Below are 19,805 nucleotides of genomic sequence, written 5' to 3'. Positions count from 1 at the left end.
TCTCAAAACAATCAGCCCAAATTGTCCGGGAACACAACTTTCGCCTTCTGACCATAAATGGAAAGTAATATAGACTATATTCATCACTTGTATTCCCAATAAAGACTCAAACAGGATTTAAGGTTTATGATAATTAACAATTATTAAATATTTGCTTATATCAGATATTGTAACCATTTTACATATATTAACTCAATTTTTAAAAACTATGAAGTAGATATTAATATTCTCATCTAAGAGATGAGGAGACTGAAGCCCAGAGAGTTGGTTTTTTTTTTCACTTGTGAGAATTTAATGGATTTCCCTCCATGTGGCTTCAAGCTCCCAGCACACAGGCCCCACCAACACTCTTAATCTCCTCAGCTCCTCTGCTGAAGAATTTGGCTTTCACAATCACAGGCTGTTTTGGGAGCCTCCCCTTCCCCAGAACTTTGCAGTAGCCCGATCGCACCACATCAATGATGGGAGCGGCTCCTGTCTTGTTCTTGGCAGCATTTACCCGTGTCTGCTCACTGACCAGGGTCCACAGTTTATCAAGGTTGACAGTGGGGCAGAAGCTCTGGTTCCTCTTTAAGTGACAGTGCTTCATACCAACTTTCCCAAAGTAACCTGGGTGATGTTTGTCGAAGTTGATCCCGTAGCGATGCAAGCCACCGGCATTCCGTTGGCCTCCCCGGTGCTTCCTGTGCTTGCCCGTGCGGCCGTGGCCGTGGCTCACGTGGCCCCGAAGCGTCCGGTCTTCCTCGGGTGGCACGTCGGCCGCCGAGGTGCAAGAGGCTGAAGCCCAGAGAGTTTATATAACTTGCCTAAAGGTAGTATATGGTCAATATACAGCCAGTTAAGCTGCCTAAGACCTTAAAGCTTTCTTTCAACAGGATGAGCATGAATACTAGTGACAATGTTAGAAAAGAGAGATGTGAAATCCTTTCACTTACAAGACCTGGTGACTTTTTGAAATGGAAGCAGAAATGGGGCACCTGGGACAGGCAGGAGAGGAGGAGGCAAGCAAGAGTTCCATTGTCTATGCGCTCAGCTTTGAAATACTGAAAACACCATAACACTAGGTGGCAATATGCCCCAGGCACCTAAACCTACAGTCAGCTCTTTTTACTTAAAGGCACTGGTAAAAATAGTACAATTTCTAAAGGGATTTAGACCTTAATGTTAACGCACTAAAAAACAACAACAACAACACAGAAACACAAAATTCCCACCTCCCTGAGAAGCATCACTAACACACACACACAGCACCAATTTCTATACAACTAGAGAACAGAAGCTTACTATAAAATGACTCTTAAGCAACTAGGTGCTTACTAACATCCTTTAGGTAACTGGTTATTGTTGAAAAATCTATTTGCCAAAGGATTCCAGATCACCAGCCATACAACATACTGATGACATAAAACATGAAAGTTTTTAGCTTATCTAATTGCATGTAGTTATGACTAAATATAGCATTATTGTGCAATAATGTGGGCAAACAGCTTTATAATTTGGTGTTCCCACTGTACATTAGAATTTGGTGGCTCTGTATAAAAAGAAAATTTTGACCGAATGAAAGGTGCTGAAGAGATTAATCAAGGAACATATATCATAACCCACTGACACAGACAACAGTGTGGTGATGGGCTGAAGGCAGGAGGGGCGGGGGCTGGGTGAAGGTGGCCAAAGGAGGGGAAAGTGGGGACATCTTTAATAGTGGCAAAAATAAAAATGAACATCATTTTTTAAAAAGTAAAACATAAACAAGAAAGTTTCATATAAGAGAACTTTTTTTTTTTACTACCATAATCTCTCAATGATATTTTTAGCCCATAGTGTTCAGAGTATTTCCTATTTTCCACTCTCTGTACTCATTTAGGATTTATTTATTTACTTATTTATTTATTTATTTAGTGAGGCCTGAATTATTAGCATGAAGTAAAATACTAGATTTAGAATTTGAGGCTTTTTTCTCTTCCATTAGTAAATTTCAACATTTTGGAATTATTTCTTTCAAGTTATATCTGGGCAGTATATTTCCAGCCTTTATTCTCTCAAAAACAAACATACAAATGAAAAACCCATAGCTGCTTGGGAAATTAGGAATTCACTAGGGTTAGGAGATAATGTCCCATTTATCCAGTTATAGAATGTTTCACATAACTATCTACAAATTTCTCCAGTTCCAGGAACCAATGATTATAAATTAATCATTTATAATTTAATTATAAACAAATTATACCAAGTATCTCCGTGGCCAGCTCTGCTTCCATTTGTGTAACAGAAAGAAGGAAATGAATTTTCATTTCATTTAGCAGTGGTATTATGGAAGTTACTTTTTTGTGCTACTAAGTGGCCAATTTTAGAATGTCTCAATTATAATTAAATGCTGTCAACCATACAATGTCTAGGAAAAGAAATTCAGACATTTGATACTTGTCAAACATAGTTTCCACCACAAGTGTTCCATGAATAATGCCATTGTCTTCTGGCAGCTCCATTCACAGGTGCTTTTGCCGTTTGAGTATTCCAGAGGTAAGTGCTAGAGAGCTGGTTTGGAGGCAAGCAGGAGTTTTGCAAAAAGAACCCTGAAAAGATCCTAATTATCTGTCCAAAAGAGAAACTATTCAGATGTTTTCTGACAGTGATATGGGTAGTCATTGGCAGTTTTTTTCTTCTGAAGGATTGTGTCCATTTTCCTTCTATTTCTGCTTTAACACTTAGCCCGATGATAAATATTGTGGCTTCTTTCTAATTAGCTTTTTTAAAAAATCACTGCTGATGCATGCCTGGTATAATAAAAAATGCAAACAAGTAGTTTAATAAATGCAAACTGTATAACTGTTTCACACGTATCAAATTTGTGCTTAGCCAGTTATCTGATTTGATGTTAATATAGAAGCAACTATACAAAAGCGTGGTTATTATCTGGTTCATTATTTAGGAATTTCTGGTGACTTTTTCCTTTTATTTTTTAAATTTAATTTATTACCTGAATAAGGAATACATACAAAAGGTAAAAAAATTCAAATGGTTCCAAAAGGTATGGCGGGAGAAGTCAGCTTCTGTCCATGGGTTGCTCACCCTGCTCCCACCCACTGGCATGTCACTCAGAGAAGGGCTTTCACACCTCAGCACCTGCAGCAGCTGATCTCACCTTCTCACTCCCTGGGGGAGCTCTTCTTCCTCCTCTGGAAGCACTTGCTGCCCCATCACTTAAATAAAAAGGCCCTGTTGATTTCCCCTCCTATTTTTAAAGTTTATTTTTTAAAGTAAATTTTATTGATTATGCTATCACAGCTGTCCCATTTTTTTCTCCCTTATATCCCCCTCCACCTGTACCATGTTTCCCTCCAGCATTCCCCCCACTTAGTTCACGTCCATGGGTTGTACATATAACTTCTTTGGCAAAGAAATTCCCTATACTATTCTTAACCTCCCCCTGTCTATTTTGTACCTACAAATTATGCTTCTTATTCCCTATACCTTTTATCCCATTCCTCGCTTTCCCTCCCCACTGACAACCTTCCATGTGATCTCCATTTCTGTGATTCTGTTTCTGTTCTAGTTTGCTTAGTTTGTTTTTGTTTTTTTAGGTTCAGTTGTTGATGGTTGTGAGTTTGGTGTCATTTTTACTGTTCATAGTTTTGAACTTCTTCTTTTTCTTAGATAAGTCCCTTTAACAATTCATACAATAAAGTCTTGGTGAAGATGTACTCCTTTAACTTGACCTTATCTGGGAAGCACTTTATCTGCCCTTCCATTCTAAATGATAGCTTTGCTGGATACAGTAATCTTAGATGTAGGTCCGTGCTTTTCATCACTTTGGATTTTTCTTGGCAGCCCCTTTTTGCCTGCAAGGTGTCTTTTGAGAAATCAACTGATAGTTTTATGGGAACTCCTTTGTCTCTCTCCTTTTCTCTTGCTGCTTATCTACCTATGCTTCCATCTTGGCAGGAAGTCTCTGATTTCTCCTATTATCTGTTTTCTAATTATTGTCTGTCCCCCACCAACACCAAGTACCCACATTTCTAAAGACAAGAGCTTTGTCTTATCCATAGTTGTATCCCCAGTAGTTAAGAAAATTCTGGTAATCATATTCATTTCATTTAATACATTCAAAACATATTTGTGAGTTTCAGGCACTTGGAGTTAGCAGTGAACAAAGCCAGTAAATTTTTTGTCCTCAAGCAATTTACATTCTAGTATCATGAAACAGAACAATTATCAAAGAAATGTAGGTCATGATAGAAAGTGGTAAGCATTGTGAAGAAAAATAAAACAAGAAAAGGGGCAGGAACTATTGGGGTAGAAATGGAGTTGCCATTTTAAGGGGGTGGTCAGGAAGGCCTCACTTCAAAAATGACATTTGAGCAGAGGCTTCTTAAGAAGGGGATGGAGGGAGTCATGCAGAGATATTGGAGGAAAAGCTTTTCAGTCAGAGGGAACAGAAAGTGCAAAGGCCCAGAGGTGGAAGTGAGTGTGGTTATTCTAGAAACCACAGGGAGACTAATGTACCTGGAACAGAGCTGACAAGGAGGGAAGTAGTAGGAGATGAAGAGAGAGAAAGTAAAGAGATGCCAGATGGTGTCCAATATAAACCCTTAGTGGAGTGCATTGGTTGATTTACATTTTAAAAAGATCACTTGGGCTTCCGTACTGAGTATCAAATACAAAAACACACAGGAAGAAGTTGATGCTATTGCAGTCATCCAATGGACGCCCCTGGTTGGTTGGACAGGTGATAGCAGTGAAGGAGGTAAGAAGTACTCACATTCTAGACATGTTTTGAAGGTGGCCAATAAGATTTACTGATGGGTTTTTATATGGGTGTGAGAGAAAGAAAAGAGCAGTCAAGTTTGACACAAAGGATTTGGAAGTGAGCAACCAGAATGGAGGTGCATTTATTGAGAATAAGGAAGAGAAGACGTTTGAAGGAAGGGTGGAGATCAGGAGTTTCATTTTAGACATGGTAAGCTGGAGACTGAGTAAGCAGCTGTAGATACAAATCTGAAGTTCAGAGGAGAATTCTGAGCTGGAGACATAAATTTGGGTTATAAGCCATGAGACTAACTGAGTTCACAAAGGCCCAGTGTCCTGGAGCACTGTAATGTTTAGAGGTTGGGGCAATAAGCAGGAACTTGCAAAAGGAGAAATAATGAGATGTGAGAAAAGGCAAGGTAGAAAGGTCCCAGAAGTTGAGCAAAGAGTGTTATCAAAGAAAGTGTTCCTCTTGCTGCTGGAAATATCAAAGGAGACAAAAGCTGAGAGTGCACCATTGGATTTAACAACAAGGCAGTGATCTTGAAAATGATGTCTAAACTTGTTTTCACATCTGAGATTCTATAATTATCCTTTTAGTTTATACAAGTTATCATATTTTCCATTGAACAATTAAATAATGAAAGAAGAGTCAGATCAGGCTTAAGTGGTCCACTCATCATAAGTAAATTGACACCTCCCATATTGTAGAGCAAAGGTAGGAAACTTGGAGTCCTCCAGCTGATCTCAAAGCCATTACTGGCCTCGTTATTCCTTGGCACAGTAACTCTGCTTAGGGACTGTGGCTTTAAGATTAGAGTCAGGATTCAAAACCAGTGTAGCCTACCTCCTCATTACATTTCTATTTCTTTTTAGAGCAAGATGTTTTCAGCCCTGAAAGTTTTGGACGTTACAAATCAGTTTCTTCATTTTTGCTCTGCTTTAGAAAACTTTGACATTGTCCTACAGGATGTTCTTTTTATTTTCATTCAAGCATTTTTGTGCTGCTGATTGGTCTGATGAACATCATTCCTCTAATCCATAATTATATATTTGAGACAATCATGGACAGGTTAATAAAGAGGATTCTCATGAGAGTGAGGAAGGCAACAAGGACCCAGGCTTATAGAAAATCATAATTTTGTTGTTCATTACTAGGGAGTCTGTCTCAAACTCATCCTGTGATGCTTAGCATCCAAACCAGTTTAGCATAATTCTTCCTATTTGAATCCTTGCCCTGTCCTTAACCATGCATCTATCCTTGGCCTTTATTTTTCTTACTGTTCCTTGGGGAGTTCTATTTATATGCCATGAATTTGACCACAGACATTCATCAATGGTGTACCAGAGTTTCATGGGCAGAGTGCATTTTTTCCTAAGTGAATACAACATAACAGCTTTAAAATCCACAGATGTCTCAGTTTCAATGAACTCATACAGTCATGTGCATACTGTCATGCTGAGCACCTATGCTGCTGCAGGGGCCCCTTCTGGTAGCCCTGCAGTTCCCTGCATATCGCTATCTCTTATCTTAGCTCCCAGCCCACCATTTTTTCCTAATCAATAATAGCTACTTATTATTTTCTTATTTCCTCTATTTGCACAATTGCATTATTTCTCAGTAACTCATCTTACTTTTCTGGTACTCTGCAAACCAAAGAATTGCCTTTTATTTCTTTTCTCACTTGATAAATTTTTCCCTCATAGAAATGAAATCAACATATATTATACAAAGCCTGGACCCCAATTTTGGTCGAGGCAGGAGACCTGGGGAGGAAGTCAAGGATCTGGGTCCGCTCCTGGCCATGCAGGAAGTCACTCACTGAGCCTGGGTTTTTGGATCAGGGAAAGAAGGAACTGAGTTACCTAATCTCTGAGGTCTTTTTAGCCCTGACTTCTGGAGTTCTTCATTTGACTCCACCTTGCATTCTCACTGGAAAAGCTCTGCTCCACCCCAGTACGCCCTGGGGAGGGAGACCTCTGTGACCAGTGGGCCTGAGAAACCTGTGCCTCTCTAGTATGAAGTAAAACCTTACCTCCCAAGACCACACCCCTCCACCATTCAGGTCTGTCCCAATCACAGATCAGTCAAATATCCAGAGAAACTTTCTGAGGTACAAATACTGGGAACAGAGAAAAATGACCATGAGCTGCCAGGAGCCAGAGGACATCGCACTGTAACGACTATTTGCTTATCTGTCTCCTTAGGACTGGGTCTTGTTCAACTTTGTGCCCATTCTCACCCCCTCTTACACCCTCAGCCATCAAGCACAGAGTAGGTACTCAGGAAATGCCCAGTGAGTGTATAGGTCATATGTGGGCAATGAGCAACAGTATAAGTGGGAGGTAGGCCCAATTAGCTAACTGAGAAGGAGTAAAGCAATGGAGGACATTATCTGATGCCACTGTGAGGGTTTAGGAAAGATCTAAGATTCAGAACATCACAACATGCTGGGAAATTATTAAGAAACAGAAAAAGGGCTGTGGCAGATGTGTGTTGTTTTTGCTTGCCAAGCATCCATTCCTGTGCATTAGCACAATTTTCCTTGAGTTTACCACCTCTCCCCACTATCAACCCATGTGATTCAAATAGAGTGACTCTAGCCTGAGGTGATGCAAGTGGCCACTAGATCCAGGCCACAGGGGCAGGCATGTTACAGAATCAGAGCAGCTTCCCTAGGATTCTTGCTGGAGCAATTAAGAATAAGCAGGCTTTCTACGGGGCCTCTGAACTCCCAGCATACAACTCTGAAGCTGCTGGTGGACCATTTCTCACCACAGGGATCTCCAGCTTGAGAAGAAAGCCAACCCAAAAGAAAGCTGAACAAAAAGATGGACGGAGATGGCTTCCTGGCACAGTTTGCTTGTTTGAATCCCTTGCTCCAGCCAAGTCCAACATCCAGTGGACTTTTCAGTAAGACATACTAATTATTTCCTTTTTTCCTCCCTTAAATCAGTTTGATTTAAATGTTCGAGTTAAATAAGGTTTCTACCACACACAACCAAAAATGTGCTGACTGATAGAAGCACACAGATTTTTCTAAACAGGCAGGTTTGAAACAGTTGCAAGCTTAAAAGAGTAAAGTGCTATCACAACAAACAGCGTTGGAAATTATACTATCACAGATGAGCCAGAGAGCAGTGCTGGGGCAGAAGAAGGTGTCCAAAGCCCTCCCTGCTCCTGCTAGGCTGATGTGGCCTGAGTGCAGGGGTTGTTGTGGGCTGGAGAACATTCCTCTCAGCCCAGGGAACTCAGGAAATAGGAACCTCACTCGGCCTGCCCTTTTGTTAGCAGGTGCTGCTGTCTTTAAACAACACTTCCAAAAGTCTCAGCAAGCTAACAGCTAGGGCTCTAGGAGGCCTATGGGGGTGGCTGACACCTGTTCAGCTGGTAAAGTGCAAGGAGGTCCTTACATATTGTTGTCACCCTGTGTGTGACCAATGGGAAAATTTCTCCACCTGCCCCAAGCGGTTTACATTGTAAACATGTCTTGCATAACTTAGCCTCTCTTTTTCTGGCTAAACATTACCCACAGCTGCTTGCTAGATGGGAAAATGCCCAACAAATCACCGAGCAGGTATGTGTCACTGAAGAATTTCCCACTAACCAGTGGGATGTTGACCATTTTAACAGCCTGGGGGTGGGAGGTCATAAAGTCACTTGTGCAGAGGGTATGGGGTGGCAAATAATTGTTCCCTCCAGTTGGTGCATGTGTCAGGAAGCAAGGGCTTACTCTAATGCTATAATGACCAAGCAGTGGGCTGACCCTGTAAGCAGACCAGATAGGCCCAGTGACCCTTTCATTTGTTTTTCCCCCCAAAGTCATGTTTTTAGGTTAAAAATTTGCTCTGCTTTTTAGTGAATTGAAACTTTCCATGTGTTCCTCAGAAATGAAACAGAAGAGAGGAGAGGTTCAAGATAGCAGGACTAGGTGGATGTTATACTCATCTCCTCCCAGGACCAAACTGGATTTAAAATTAAAATATAGAGCAATCACCCCAAATAACCAACTGAAGACTAGCTGAATAAAAATCTTATAAGCATGATTTACAGAAGAAGCCACATCAAGACTGGCAGGAGAGACTTCTGACAAAGAAGGTGGCAAAGGTAAATATGGCTCACCTCCTCACACAACCACATCAAAATTACAACTAAATTATAGAACAACTATCACTCAGAACCATCAGAAATTGAGTTAAATGGTAGTCTAACAACTATAGAATTAAAGAAACCACATCCATCCAGACTGGTAGGAGTGGCAGAGCCATGTAATCATTGGCCCCACTTCCATGTGTGGTAGATAAAAATTTGGGAGGGGTATCTCCGGAGTGAGGAGTCCCAGTCCCATACCAGGTCCCCCAGCCCAGGGTTCCAGTGCCAAGAAGATAAGTCTGCATAACTTCCGGCTGCAAAAATCAGTAGGGACTGAGTCTGTGGATGAAGCTGCTGGAATCTCAAGCAGTTCCTCTTAAAGAACCCACAAATGGATTCTCCTACTCAGGCTCACTCCCTCTGAGCTCCAGCAATGTGTTAGCAGCTTAAGAAGCACCAATGGCATACAGGGAGGAACTGACGTGTTTAGCATCGAGGCAGGAGCTAGGGGACAGCTTTCTTCCAGATAGAAAGGTAGGTGGAGGCCACTGTCCCTTTTCTAAACCCTCCCCTGACAGAACGAAGGACCCAGCAGTTGGATGCCATTATCTTTGACTCCACTGACCTGGCTCCACCCTGGAGATCCCTTAAGGTTCTGTCCCATCCAATTTATAGGCCTCCCCAAGCTGTTAACAGAGACTTTACCTAATGAATGGCTGGTCTTAGCTCATGTTTCACAACTTCCTAAATCCTCTCAAGCAAGCAACAACTGGCCTCAGTGAGCCCCAGACCCAACACTAGCAGCAGCCAGCCTACGTTCACAGTATGACTTTGCCTAGGAATCTCCAAGTCCAGCACAAGTAGCAGCCACCTGCAGATTGCTTTATATCTCAGGCAGGGTAGTCCTGGGCAAAACACAGGTGGGGGCTGACCTTGGCCGGCACCACCCAGGAAACCCCAGAGTCTGTGCACCCAACGGACAGCTACAGACCAAGTCAGAGGACCACGACCCTGCCCCTCACAGCTGATCCTCAACAGCGGGCAGAGGTTGGTGGTTGTGGTCACAGCCAGTCCTTGCAGCTGACTGGCTGGGGTAAATCCCTCCCATTGATCTGCCAACAGCAACCAAGGCTCAATTACAAGAGAAAGGCGTACTCAGCCCACATGGAGGGCACACCTTGAGTACCCAGTTTGGGTGACAGGCTGTGCCACTGGACCCTAATGGACACCTACAATATTAGGCCATGCTACCAAGACAGGGAGTCATGGCAGCTCTATCTAATATAGAGAAACAAACACAGGGAGGCTGCCAAAACAAAGAGAGAAAGAAACATGGCCCAAATGAAAGAACAGATCAAAACTCCATAAAAAGAACTAAACAAAATGGAGATAAGCAATCTATCACATGCAGAGTTCAAAACACTAGTTATAAGGATGCTCAAGGAACTTAGTGAGGACCTGAACAACATAAACAAGATCCAGTCAGAAATGAAGGATACACTAATTGAAAAAAAGAACAATTTACAGGGAAACAACAGTAGAGTGGATGAATCCAAGAATCAAATCAATGATTTGGAACATAAGGAAGCAAAAAACAACCAATCAGAACTACAAGAAAAAAAAAGAATCCAAAATAATGAGGATCGTGTAAGCAACCTATAGGACAACTTCAAGTATTCCAACGTTCACATCATAGGGGTGCCAGAAGGAGAAAAGAAAGAACAAGAAATTGGAAATCTATTTGAAAAAATAATGAAAGAAAACTTCCCTAATCTGGTGAAGGAAATAGACATGCAAGTCCAGGAAGCACAGAGAGTCCCAAACAAGACAGATGCAAAGAGGCCTACTCCAAGACACATCATAAGTAAAATGCCAAAGGTTAAAGATGAAGAGAGAATCTTAAAAGCACAAGAGAAAAGAAGTTAATTACTTACAGAGGAGTTCCCGTAAGACTGTCAACTAATTTCTCAAAAGAAACTTTGCAGGCTAGGAGTGATTGACAAGAAATATTCAGTCATGAAAAGCAGGGACTTACAGCCAAGATTGCTCTACCCAGCAAAGCTATCATTTAGAATCGAAGGGCAGATAAAGAGCTTCCAGGCAAGAAAAAACTAAAGGAGTTCCTCATGACCAAATCAATAGTATATGAAAAGATATTTATTTAAGAAAAAGAATATCAAACCTATGAACAATAAAATGGAAATAAAAGCATATCTATCAGCAATTTAATCTAAAAAAAATCCCAAAATAAGCAAACAGGAAGCAAACTAAGAAAACAGAGACAGAATCGTGGATACAGAGAGTGTTCTGATATTTGCCAGATGGGAGCTGGGTATGGGGGAATGGGTGAAGAGGTGAGGGGATTAAGAAATACAAACTGATAGTTACAGAATAGCCATGGGGATGTAAAATACAGGTAGGAAATGGAGTAGCCAAAGAACTTAACGCACATGACCCATGGACAGGATCAATGATAAGGAGATTGCCTGAGGGTGTGGGAGTACTGAGGGGAGGGGGTAAGAGAGGAAACATTGAGACAACTGTAATAGCACAAACATTAAATATAATTTTTAAAAAAAAAAGACTGGCAGGAAGGACAGAGACACACCCACAAAAATGGCCCTGCTCCCAGAGACAGAAGCTGAGATTCCAGAGGGATATCTCAACTGCAAACATTCCTGCTGAAGAGTGAGGGGTCTCAACCCTATATTGGTGTCCCCAGCCCAGAGCACCTGAGCCAGGAAGCAGTGCCCACACACCACCAGGCTGTGAAAATCAGGGGGGTATTCTGTCTGCCAGGGAGAGACAGGAGTGTGCCAGAGACATAGGTGCCCACCTAATGGGCCAATGCACAAAATCAATGGGCACAATGCACATTTGTAGCCATTCACCTTGCGCTCTGTGGGAGGTAGAGGTGAGAAGACCAGAATTGTGGGAGGAGACGCTGGGGTTTGTGGCTCTAGAGATCAACGTGAGAAGACAGCCACTGGGACCTCAGTGCTGATTCACTCTTCTGCACACAAAGGCCATCTTTCTTGGGTGGGACAATCCCCTTCTTACCACATCAGCCAGAGGATTGCAATAGCCCAACCTTCTGGATTTCCTGTTGCCCCTCACTGTGGAGCTCCTGTCCTCCTGAGGTGTCAACTGCCTGGGCTAGGGTGTAGCAGTCTGGGCAGGCTGAGGAAATGTCAGTGACTCAGTGGTGTGGCTTGGGGTGAGGGCATTGCTCCCACTTTCCATGAATTTGACAGGTACCTCTGTATCATAGGTAGATCTCTACCTCACCCTTTGGCTCAAGGTGACCCCACCCTCTTGGCTCCTTGTGGTCCTGCCTTGCTTAGTCTCGGCAGAATCTGGGACAGACTGAGTTGTGTGGCTCTGTGCCAAACAACTCCTCCCAACATCCCAGAAGGCTGACTGGCACCACCTTCTCATGGGAGAGCCACTAGCCCCACCTTCTTGACTCCCAACAGCTCTACCCTGTTGAGGTCAGGCTCTTGGCAGAATCTTGGACTGAGTTGTATGACTCTAAGATGGAGACCCTTCTTTCCTTGCATGCCCAACTGGTGCAGAGTCCTCCCTTCATGCAGTCAGATCTTGATCTGTTTGGACCTGATAAACTCTGCTGGCCTCACCCTAATGACCCTCTTAGACCCCACCCCACCACAAAAAATCTGCAGGAACCTGTCAGATTTTTTAGGTGGCAGCTAGACTTGGTGTTTGCTCAAACATTTGCTGAGTGGCCTCAGACCCAGCACTGCCACTGAGTCTAAACCTGTATCAGTCTGGTGAATACCACTTGCCCCTATCTAGTGACTCACTGAGGACCTACCTTATGCAATTCAAATACTGCTAGAGGCTCTTTCAGTGACTGAGCCAATCAGGCAGCTAGGAGTCAGAGGCAGGTGGAAGTGAATCTCTGGCAGATCTCAGGCTGCCTTGGGACTTTTGCTGAAGAGCCCTTGGGCCCAATGCTGGTAAAAGCCAGCCTTGTTGTGCAGCTTGGTTCTTCCCATGAACACCCAGGCTCAGCAGAGACAGCTAAATACTGTGAGTCACTTTGTAGCTCCAAATAGGTTGCACAGGACCAGTCAAAGGCAGCATCTGACATTGGTCTGCAATATAGTCCTTCCAAGAATCCCCAGAACAAACACACCCAGTGGGCCAGCTTCAGACAACATCAGAGCAGGGCTAATTAGCTTCACAAGTGGCATATCCAAAGGGAGGTCTTGGCAGGCACCAAACCCTGCTGAGGCAAATTTCACTTCATGTGGCCAGCACCTGCACAGCAGCTCCTACACTGTGGTCAAGGTCAATACTTGCAGTCAGGCAGCCTGAGGGCTGACCCCACAAATGAATGGGCCATTAGCAATCAAGACTCAATTGCAACAGGAGGGCCCATATAACCCACACAAGGGAGATATCTGGAACACCTTGATCATGTGATCAGGAGACTGTGCCACTGGGTCCCAGAGGGCACCTACTACATAAGGCCACTCTACCAAAACTGGGAGTCATAGGTGATCTGCCTAAAAACATAAAAACGTGAAGAGGCAGCTAAAATGAATAGACAAAGAAACATGCCCCAAGTGAAAAAACAGGAGAATCTCTAGAAAAAGAGCTAAATTAAATGAGGCAAGCAATTGATCAGATATACAGTTCAAAAAATGGTTATAAGGATGCTCAAGGAACTTAGTGAGAACTTTAACAAAAAGACAGCAAGCATAAAAAAGGGACATAGACACCATAAAATAAGAACCAGTCAAAAATGAAGATTACAATATCTGAATGAATAATGCACTGGAAGGAATAAACAGTAGATTGGATTAAGCAGAGGATCAAATCAATGATTTGGAAGACAAAGTATCAGAAAACACCAAATCATAGCAACAACATGAAAAAAGAATTAGAAAAAGTGAGGACAGTATAAGGGACCTTGGGAAAACATGAAGTATAACAACATCCACAACATCGGGGTAGAAGAAGAAGACAGAGAGCAAGGGATCAAAAACTTATTGGAAGAAATAATGACTGAAAACTTACTAACCTGATAAAGGAAAAAGATACACAGGTCCAGAAAGTATACAGAGTCCCAAACAAAATAAACCCAAAGAAGCCCACAGTAAGGCACCTAATAATTAAAGTGGGAAAATTTAAAGACAAAGAGAATCATTAAAACAATGGGAGATAGATAGTTACTTACAAGGGAGCTCCCATAAATTTGTCAGCTGATTTCTCAACACAAACATTTCAGGCCAGAAGAGACTGACATGAAATAGTCAAAGTGATGAAAATAAAGGACCTACAAGCCTGCTTTACCCAGCAAAGCTATCATTTAAAATCGATGGAGAAATAAAGAGCTTTCCAGACAAGAAAAAGTGAAAGGAATTTGTTACCACCAAACTAGTATTATATGAATTATTAAAGGGCCTTCTTTTTTATTTTAATTGATTCGAGAGAGAGAAAGAGACTGATTTTATTGTTCCTCTTATTTATGTACTCATTGGTTGATTCTTGTATATACCTTAACCAGGAATCAAATTACAAACTGGGGTCTCAAGATGATGCTTTAACCACCTGAACTACCCAATCAGGGCCTTTAAGAGTCTTCTTTAATAAGAAAAAAGAGGAGGAGAAGAGGAAGAAAATGGGAAGAATAAAGTGGCAATAAATATGTACGTATCAATAATTACTTTAAATGTAAAAGGCTTAAATGCTCTAATCAAAAGACATAAGATAGCTAAACTGATAAGAAAACAAGACACTGCTGTCTACAAGAGACCCACCTCAGAACAAATATACACACAAACTAAAGGTAAAGGAATGGAAAAAATTATATCATGTAAATGCAAATGAAAAAGTTACTGATGTAATTAGATTACCTATATATTCCTGCTACCTATCCCCTGCTTGTAGCCCTCTCAATAAAAGCCATTGAACACAGAGGCTTAGGGCCATTCTCCTTTAGAGAGAATGGCCTTCCCCTTTCCTTGACAGGCAAATGGCGTCTGGAACAACTCTCTTTCATCTGCAGTGAATTGGGGGACTTCGCGGGCCGGAGCCCCACATATTAAAGGATTTAATTTCTTTGTCCCTCATTTTAAAAGTCATCAGCTTTAGGCGATCCAAGGTGGAAGTGAAGGGGAGGCTACACTATCCTCCTCCCAGGACCAATCTGAAATTACAACTAAATTGTAAAGAAATCATCCTGAATAATCAACTGAACACTAACTGGAGACAAGCCTTGTAACCATGGACAGGCAGAAGAAACAACATCACCACATGAGACTGGTAGAGGGTGTGGAGGAGGTGGCAGAGGGCTGGCTGGAGTCCCACAGGCATCAGCTGAAGTTCCAGGAGGGATATTTCAGTGGCTGGAGGGTTCCCCCTGAGAGGCGTGGGGTCTAAACCCTAAGCGGCCCTGCATATAGCACCAGAACTGGAAAGTAACCCAGATGAGATCCAGCTGTGATAAGGAGCAGGGTTTCTGTCTGCTAGGAAGAGATGGCTAGACATGCAGAGAGCCTCTTAAGAGACCAATGCACAAAATTGCATTTACAGCCGCCTACCCTGAGCTCTGGCAGAGGGAGGGCAGAGTGGGCTAGAGATGCTTGAGGAGAGTCTAGGGCTCTGGATAGAGAACTGAAGAAACAGCCACCGTGATCCCTGTGCTGAGTCATTCCCCATACTGCAGAAACTCTCTTTCCCAGACAAAGCACTCCTTTTCAAGTGGCATCAGCTGGAGGGGAAGCAGTAATCCCACCCTTAGGAATTACTCTGCCCCATGCTGTGGAGTTTAAGATTGGCTGCTGATTAAAGCTTGATTAATTTAACAACTGATCAGTTCAACAACTGAATTAGTTTAAGAGTTAAGGCAGAAAATACAAAGTAGCAGCCAAAATGGGAAAAGAAAGAAACAGACCCCCAAAAAGAAAGAACAAGAGAAATCTCCAGAAGAACTAAATGAAATAGAGACAAGAGTTTATCAGATAGAGAGTTTAGAGTAATGATCATAAGGATACTCAATGACATCAAAAAAAGACATAGAAACCAAAAAAAAAAAAAAGGACGAGTCAGAAATAAACAATGCAATATCTAAAATAAATAATACATTGGAAGGGATATCTAACACCGGTAGGTTAGATGAAGTAGAGAATCAAATCAGTGATTTAGAAGACAAGGTAGAAAGGAACACACAGTCAGAGCAGCAGAAAGAAAAAAGAATTTTTAAAAATGAGGACAACTTAAGAAACATTTTGGACAACATCTGCACTATTGGACTACCAGAAGGAGAAGAGAGCAAGCAAGGGATCGAAAAACTATTTGAAGAAATAATGGCCAAATACATCCCTAATCTGGTTAAGGAAAAAGACACGTAAGTCCAGGAAGCTCAAAGTCCCAAACAAGTTGGACCCAAAGAGCCCTATACCGAAACACATCATAATTAAAATGATAAGTTTTAAAGACAATGAGAGAATCCTAAAAGCTGCAAGAGAAAAGCAGGTAGTTATCTGCAAGGGAGCACCAACTAGACTGTCATCTGATTACTCAACTGAATCTTTTCAGGACTGAAGGGAGTGTAATGAAATATTCAAGGTGAAGAAAAGCAAGGACCTAAAACCAACGCTACTTTATCCAGTAAAGCAAATGGAAAAGAAAAAAAATGCTGGGGTAGCAGAAAATCAACAAGGAGACAGCAGCCTTAAATGACACACTAGATCAAATGGATTTAATTGAGATCTTCAGAGAATCTCCCCCACCAAAGCGGCAGGATATACATAATTTTCAAATGCATATGGAATGTTTTCTAAGATAAACCACATGTTAGGACACAAAACAAGTCTCAATAAATTTAAGAAGATTGAAATCATATCAAGCATCTTCTCTGACTACACACTATGAAACTAGAAATCAATCACAAGTAGAACACTGGAAAACACACAAAGACATGGAAGCTAAATAACATGTTATTAAACAATTACATGATCAACAACGAGATTAAGGAAGAAGTCAAAAGATACCTTGAAACAAATGAAAATGAGGACACAACTGAGGCAGGAGATAGTCAGGAAGCAGGAGACTTCAGAGGTGCCCCAGGGCTAAGATAAAGAACATGGATAAAGGGCGGAGATCCTGTTCTAAGACGGTAGTTTCTGCATCTGGAAAAGCATTGAATCCTAGTGAATCAGGAATGCACCTGTGCAGAAGACGCTACCTGACCCCTGCTTCATTATAATAGCATTATAATAAATTAGCATTGTGGGACCCCTTTCCTAGTAGCCAGTCAAGGAAATCATGGGAAACCCACCCTAAGGAATAAAAGCCCTCTAGCCCCTGAGTTTGCGGCTGCTGCTGCTGCTGTTGGGCTCTGCTCTGCTCTTCTCTGCTCCCCTTTTCTCAGAGTTGGCTTGCTCCCATGTTCTGTGCGGCTTAATAAATCTACTTTTTCTCACCTTCTGCTATAAACTCTGTGTGTTCGGTTCAATTTTTTGTCTGCGATCACCAAGAACCTGGTTACTGTGCCCACCTGTGACACAACAATCCAAAATCTGTGGGACACTGGGAAAGAAATCCTAGAGGGAAATTCGTAGCATTACAGGCCTATCTCAAAAAACAAAAAAAAGTTCAAATTAACCATCTAACTTTACATTTAAATGAACTTGGAAAAGAACACCACACCAAGTTCAAAGTGAGTAAAGTGAAGGAAATAATAAAGACCAGAGAAGAAATAAATGAAATAGAGTCTGAAAAAAATGCAAAAGATCAATAAATCCAAGAGCTGGTTCTTTGAAAATATAAACAAGATTGACAAACCTTTAACCAGACTCATCAAGGAAAATAGAAAAAGGACCCAAATAAATAAAATCAAAATGAAAGAGGAGAAATAATAACTGACACCAAAGAAATACAGAGGGTTGTAAGAAAATATGAACAACTATATGCCAACAAACTGAACAACCTGGACAAAATGGATAAATTCCTAGAAACATACAATCTTCCAAAATTAAATTAGGAAGAAACAGAATCTGAATAGACTGTTAAATCTAGTGAAATTGAAGCAGTAAGCAAAAATTCCCAACTAACAAAAGCTCTGGACCAGATGGCATCACAGATGAATTTTACCAAACATTCTGAGAAAAACTACACATCTCCTTCTCAAACTATTTCATAGAATTCAAGAGGGGGGAAGCCTCATAAACTCATTTTATGAGGCCAGCATTATCCTAATTCCAAAACCAGATAAAGGCAGTACAAAGAAAGAAAATTATAAGCCAATATCTTTGATGAACATAGGTGGTATAATCCTTAACAAAATATTAGCAAATGGAATACAGACATGCATCAAAAAGATCATACACCATGATCAAGTGGGATTTATTCCAGGAATGCAAGGTTGGTACATTTGCAAATCAATACATGTGATTCACCACATAAACAAAATGAAAAATAATAACCTCATAAGTATATCAATAGATACAGAAAAGCATTTTATAAAATCTAGAATTCATACATGATAAAAATTTTCAGCAAAATGGGAATAGAGGAAACATACATCAACATAATAAAGGCCATATATGACAAAACCACTGCCAGCAACATGCTTAGCAGGCAAAAAGTACAAGTGTTCCCCTTAAGATCAGGAACAACACAGGGATGTCCACTTTCACCTCTCTTACTCACCGTAGTACTAGAAGTCCTAACCACAACAATCAGACGAGAAGAAATAAAATGCTTCAAAATTGGAAAGGAAGGAGTAAAACGGTCTTTATTTGCAGATGACATGTTACTGTGCATAGAGAATCCCAAAGATTCCACCTAGAATCTACTAGAGCTAATAAATGAATTCAGTAATGTAGCACGATATAAAATTAATATCTAGAAATCAGTTGCATTTTTATATGCCAATAATGAACTAACAAAAAGGGAAATTAAGAAAAAATCCTTTTCACAATTGCTTCAAAAAGAATAAAATACCTAGGAATAAACCTAACCAAGGATGTAAAAGACCTGTACTTGGAAAATTATAAGTCATTGAAGAAAGAAATTAAAGAAGATACAAATAAGCAGAAGCACATACTGTGTTCATGGATAGAAAGTATTAACATCACTGAAATATCCATACTACCCAAAGCAACCTATAGATTCAACACAATATCTATCAAGATTCAAATGATATATTTCACAGAACTAGAACAAATATTTCAAAAATTTATATGGAACTACAAAAGGCCCCACATAGCAACAGTGATCATGAGAAAGAACAGAGTTGGAGGAATCACACTACCTAATACCAATCTATACTATAAGGTCATACTAATCAAAACAGCATGATACTGGCATAAAAACAGATGCATAAATCAGTGGAAGAGTCTAGGAAGCTCAGAAATAAACCCACAGCTTTATAGTACATTAGTATTACACAGAGGAAGCAAGTACATACAATGGCTTAATGATAGTTTATTCAATAAATGGTATTGGGTATATTGGACAGATGCATGCAGAAAAATGAAACTAGGCCACCTTCTTACGCCACACACAAGAATAATTTCAAAATGGATCAAAGACTTCATTCAATGCTAGATCCAAAATCATAAAAATTCTAGAAGAAAACATAGGCAACAAAATCTCAGACATTGCTCATAACAATATTCTATTGGATATCTCTCTCCAGGCAAGGGAAACAAAACAAAACTTAGCCATAAAAAAGAAGAAAAGTTTATCCTGTGTGATGGTATGAATGGACCTGGAGAACATGATGCTAAGTGAAATATGCCAGTCAGAGAAAGACAAATACCATATGATTTCACTCATATGTGGAATCTAATGAACAAACTGAACTGAAAATGAAAGTGGGAACAGACTTGTAGAGGGAGAGCAGGATGACAATTAATGGCAGGTGGGGAGGTTACGGGGTAAAGGGATTAAGCTAAAAGGAAAAAGGGCTCATGAACATGGGCAACAG

The 19,805-nt window shown here is 41.0% G+C and overlaps 1 protein-coding gene across 1 annotated transcript in view; it reads right to left on the bottom strand.

Moving 5' to 3' along the window:
- Nucleotides 1-316: 316 nt before the first annotated feature.
- Nucleotides 317-19,805, bottom strand: part of LOC129071632 (60S ribosomal protein L27a-like) — a 45,323-nt gene continuing 25,834 nt past the window's right edge. Inside the window, exon 2 of the mRNA XM_054574921.1 lies at nt 317-777. Within this exon, the coding sequence (XP_054430896.1) occupies nt 317-777 (461 nt within the window). The remainder of the gene's footprint in view (nt 778-19,805) is intronic.

Source organism: Pteronotus mesoamericanus, unplaced genomic scaffold (assembly GCF_021234165.1).
Source record: "Pteronotus mesoamericanus isolate MK-2021 breed Mesoamerican mustached bat unplaced genomic scaffold, CSHL_Meso_final contig_27, whole genome shotgun sequence".
In the NCBI taxonomy this organism is placed as follows: Eukaryota; Metazoa; Chordata; class Mammalia; order Chiroptera; family Mormoopidae; genus Pteronotus; species Pteronotus mesoamericanus.
The sequence above is the reverse complement of the archived record's forward strand: the minus strand, read 5'-3'. Positions and strand labels throughout refer to the sequence as shown.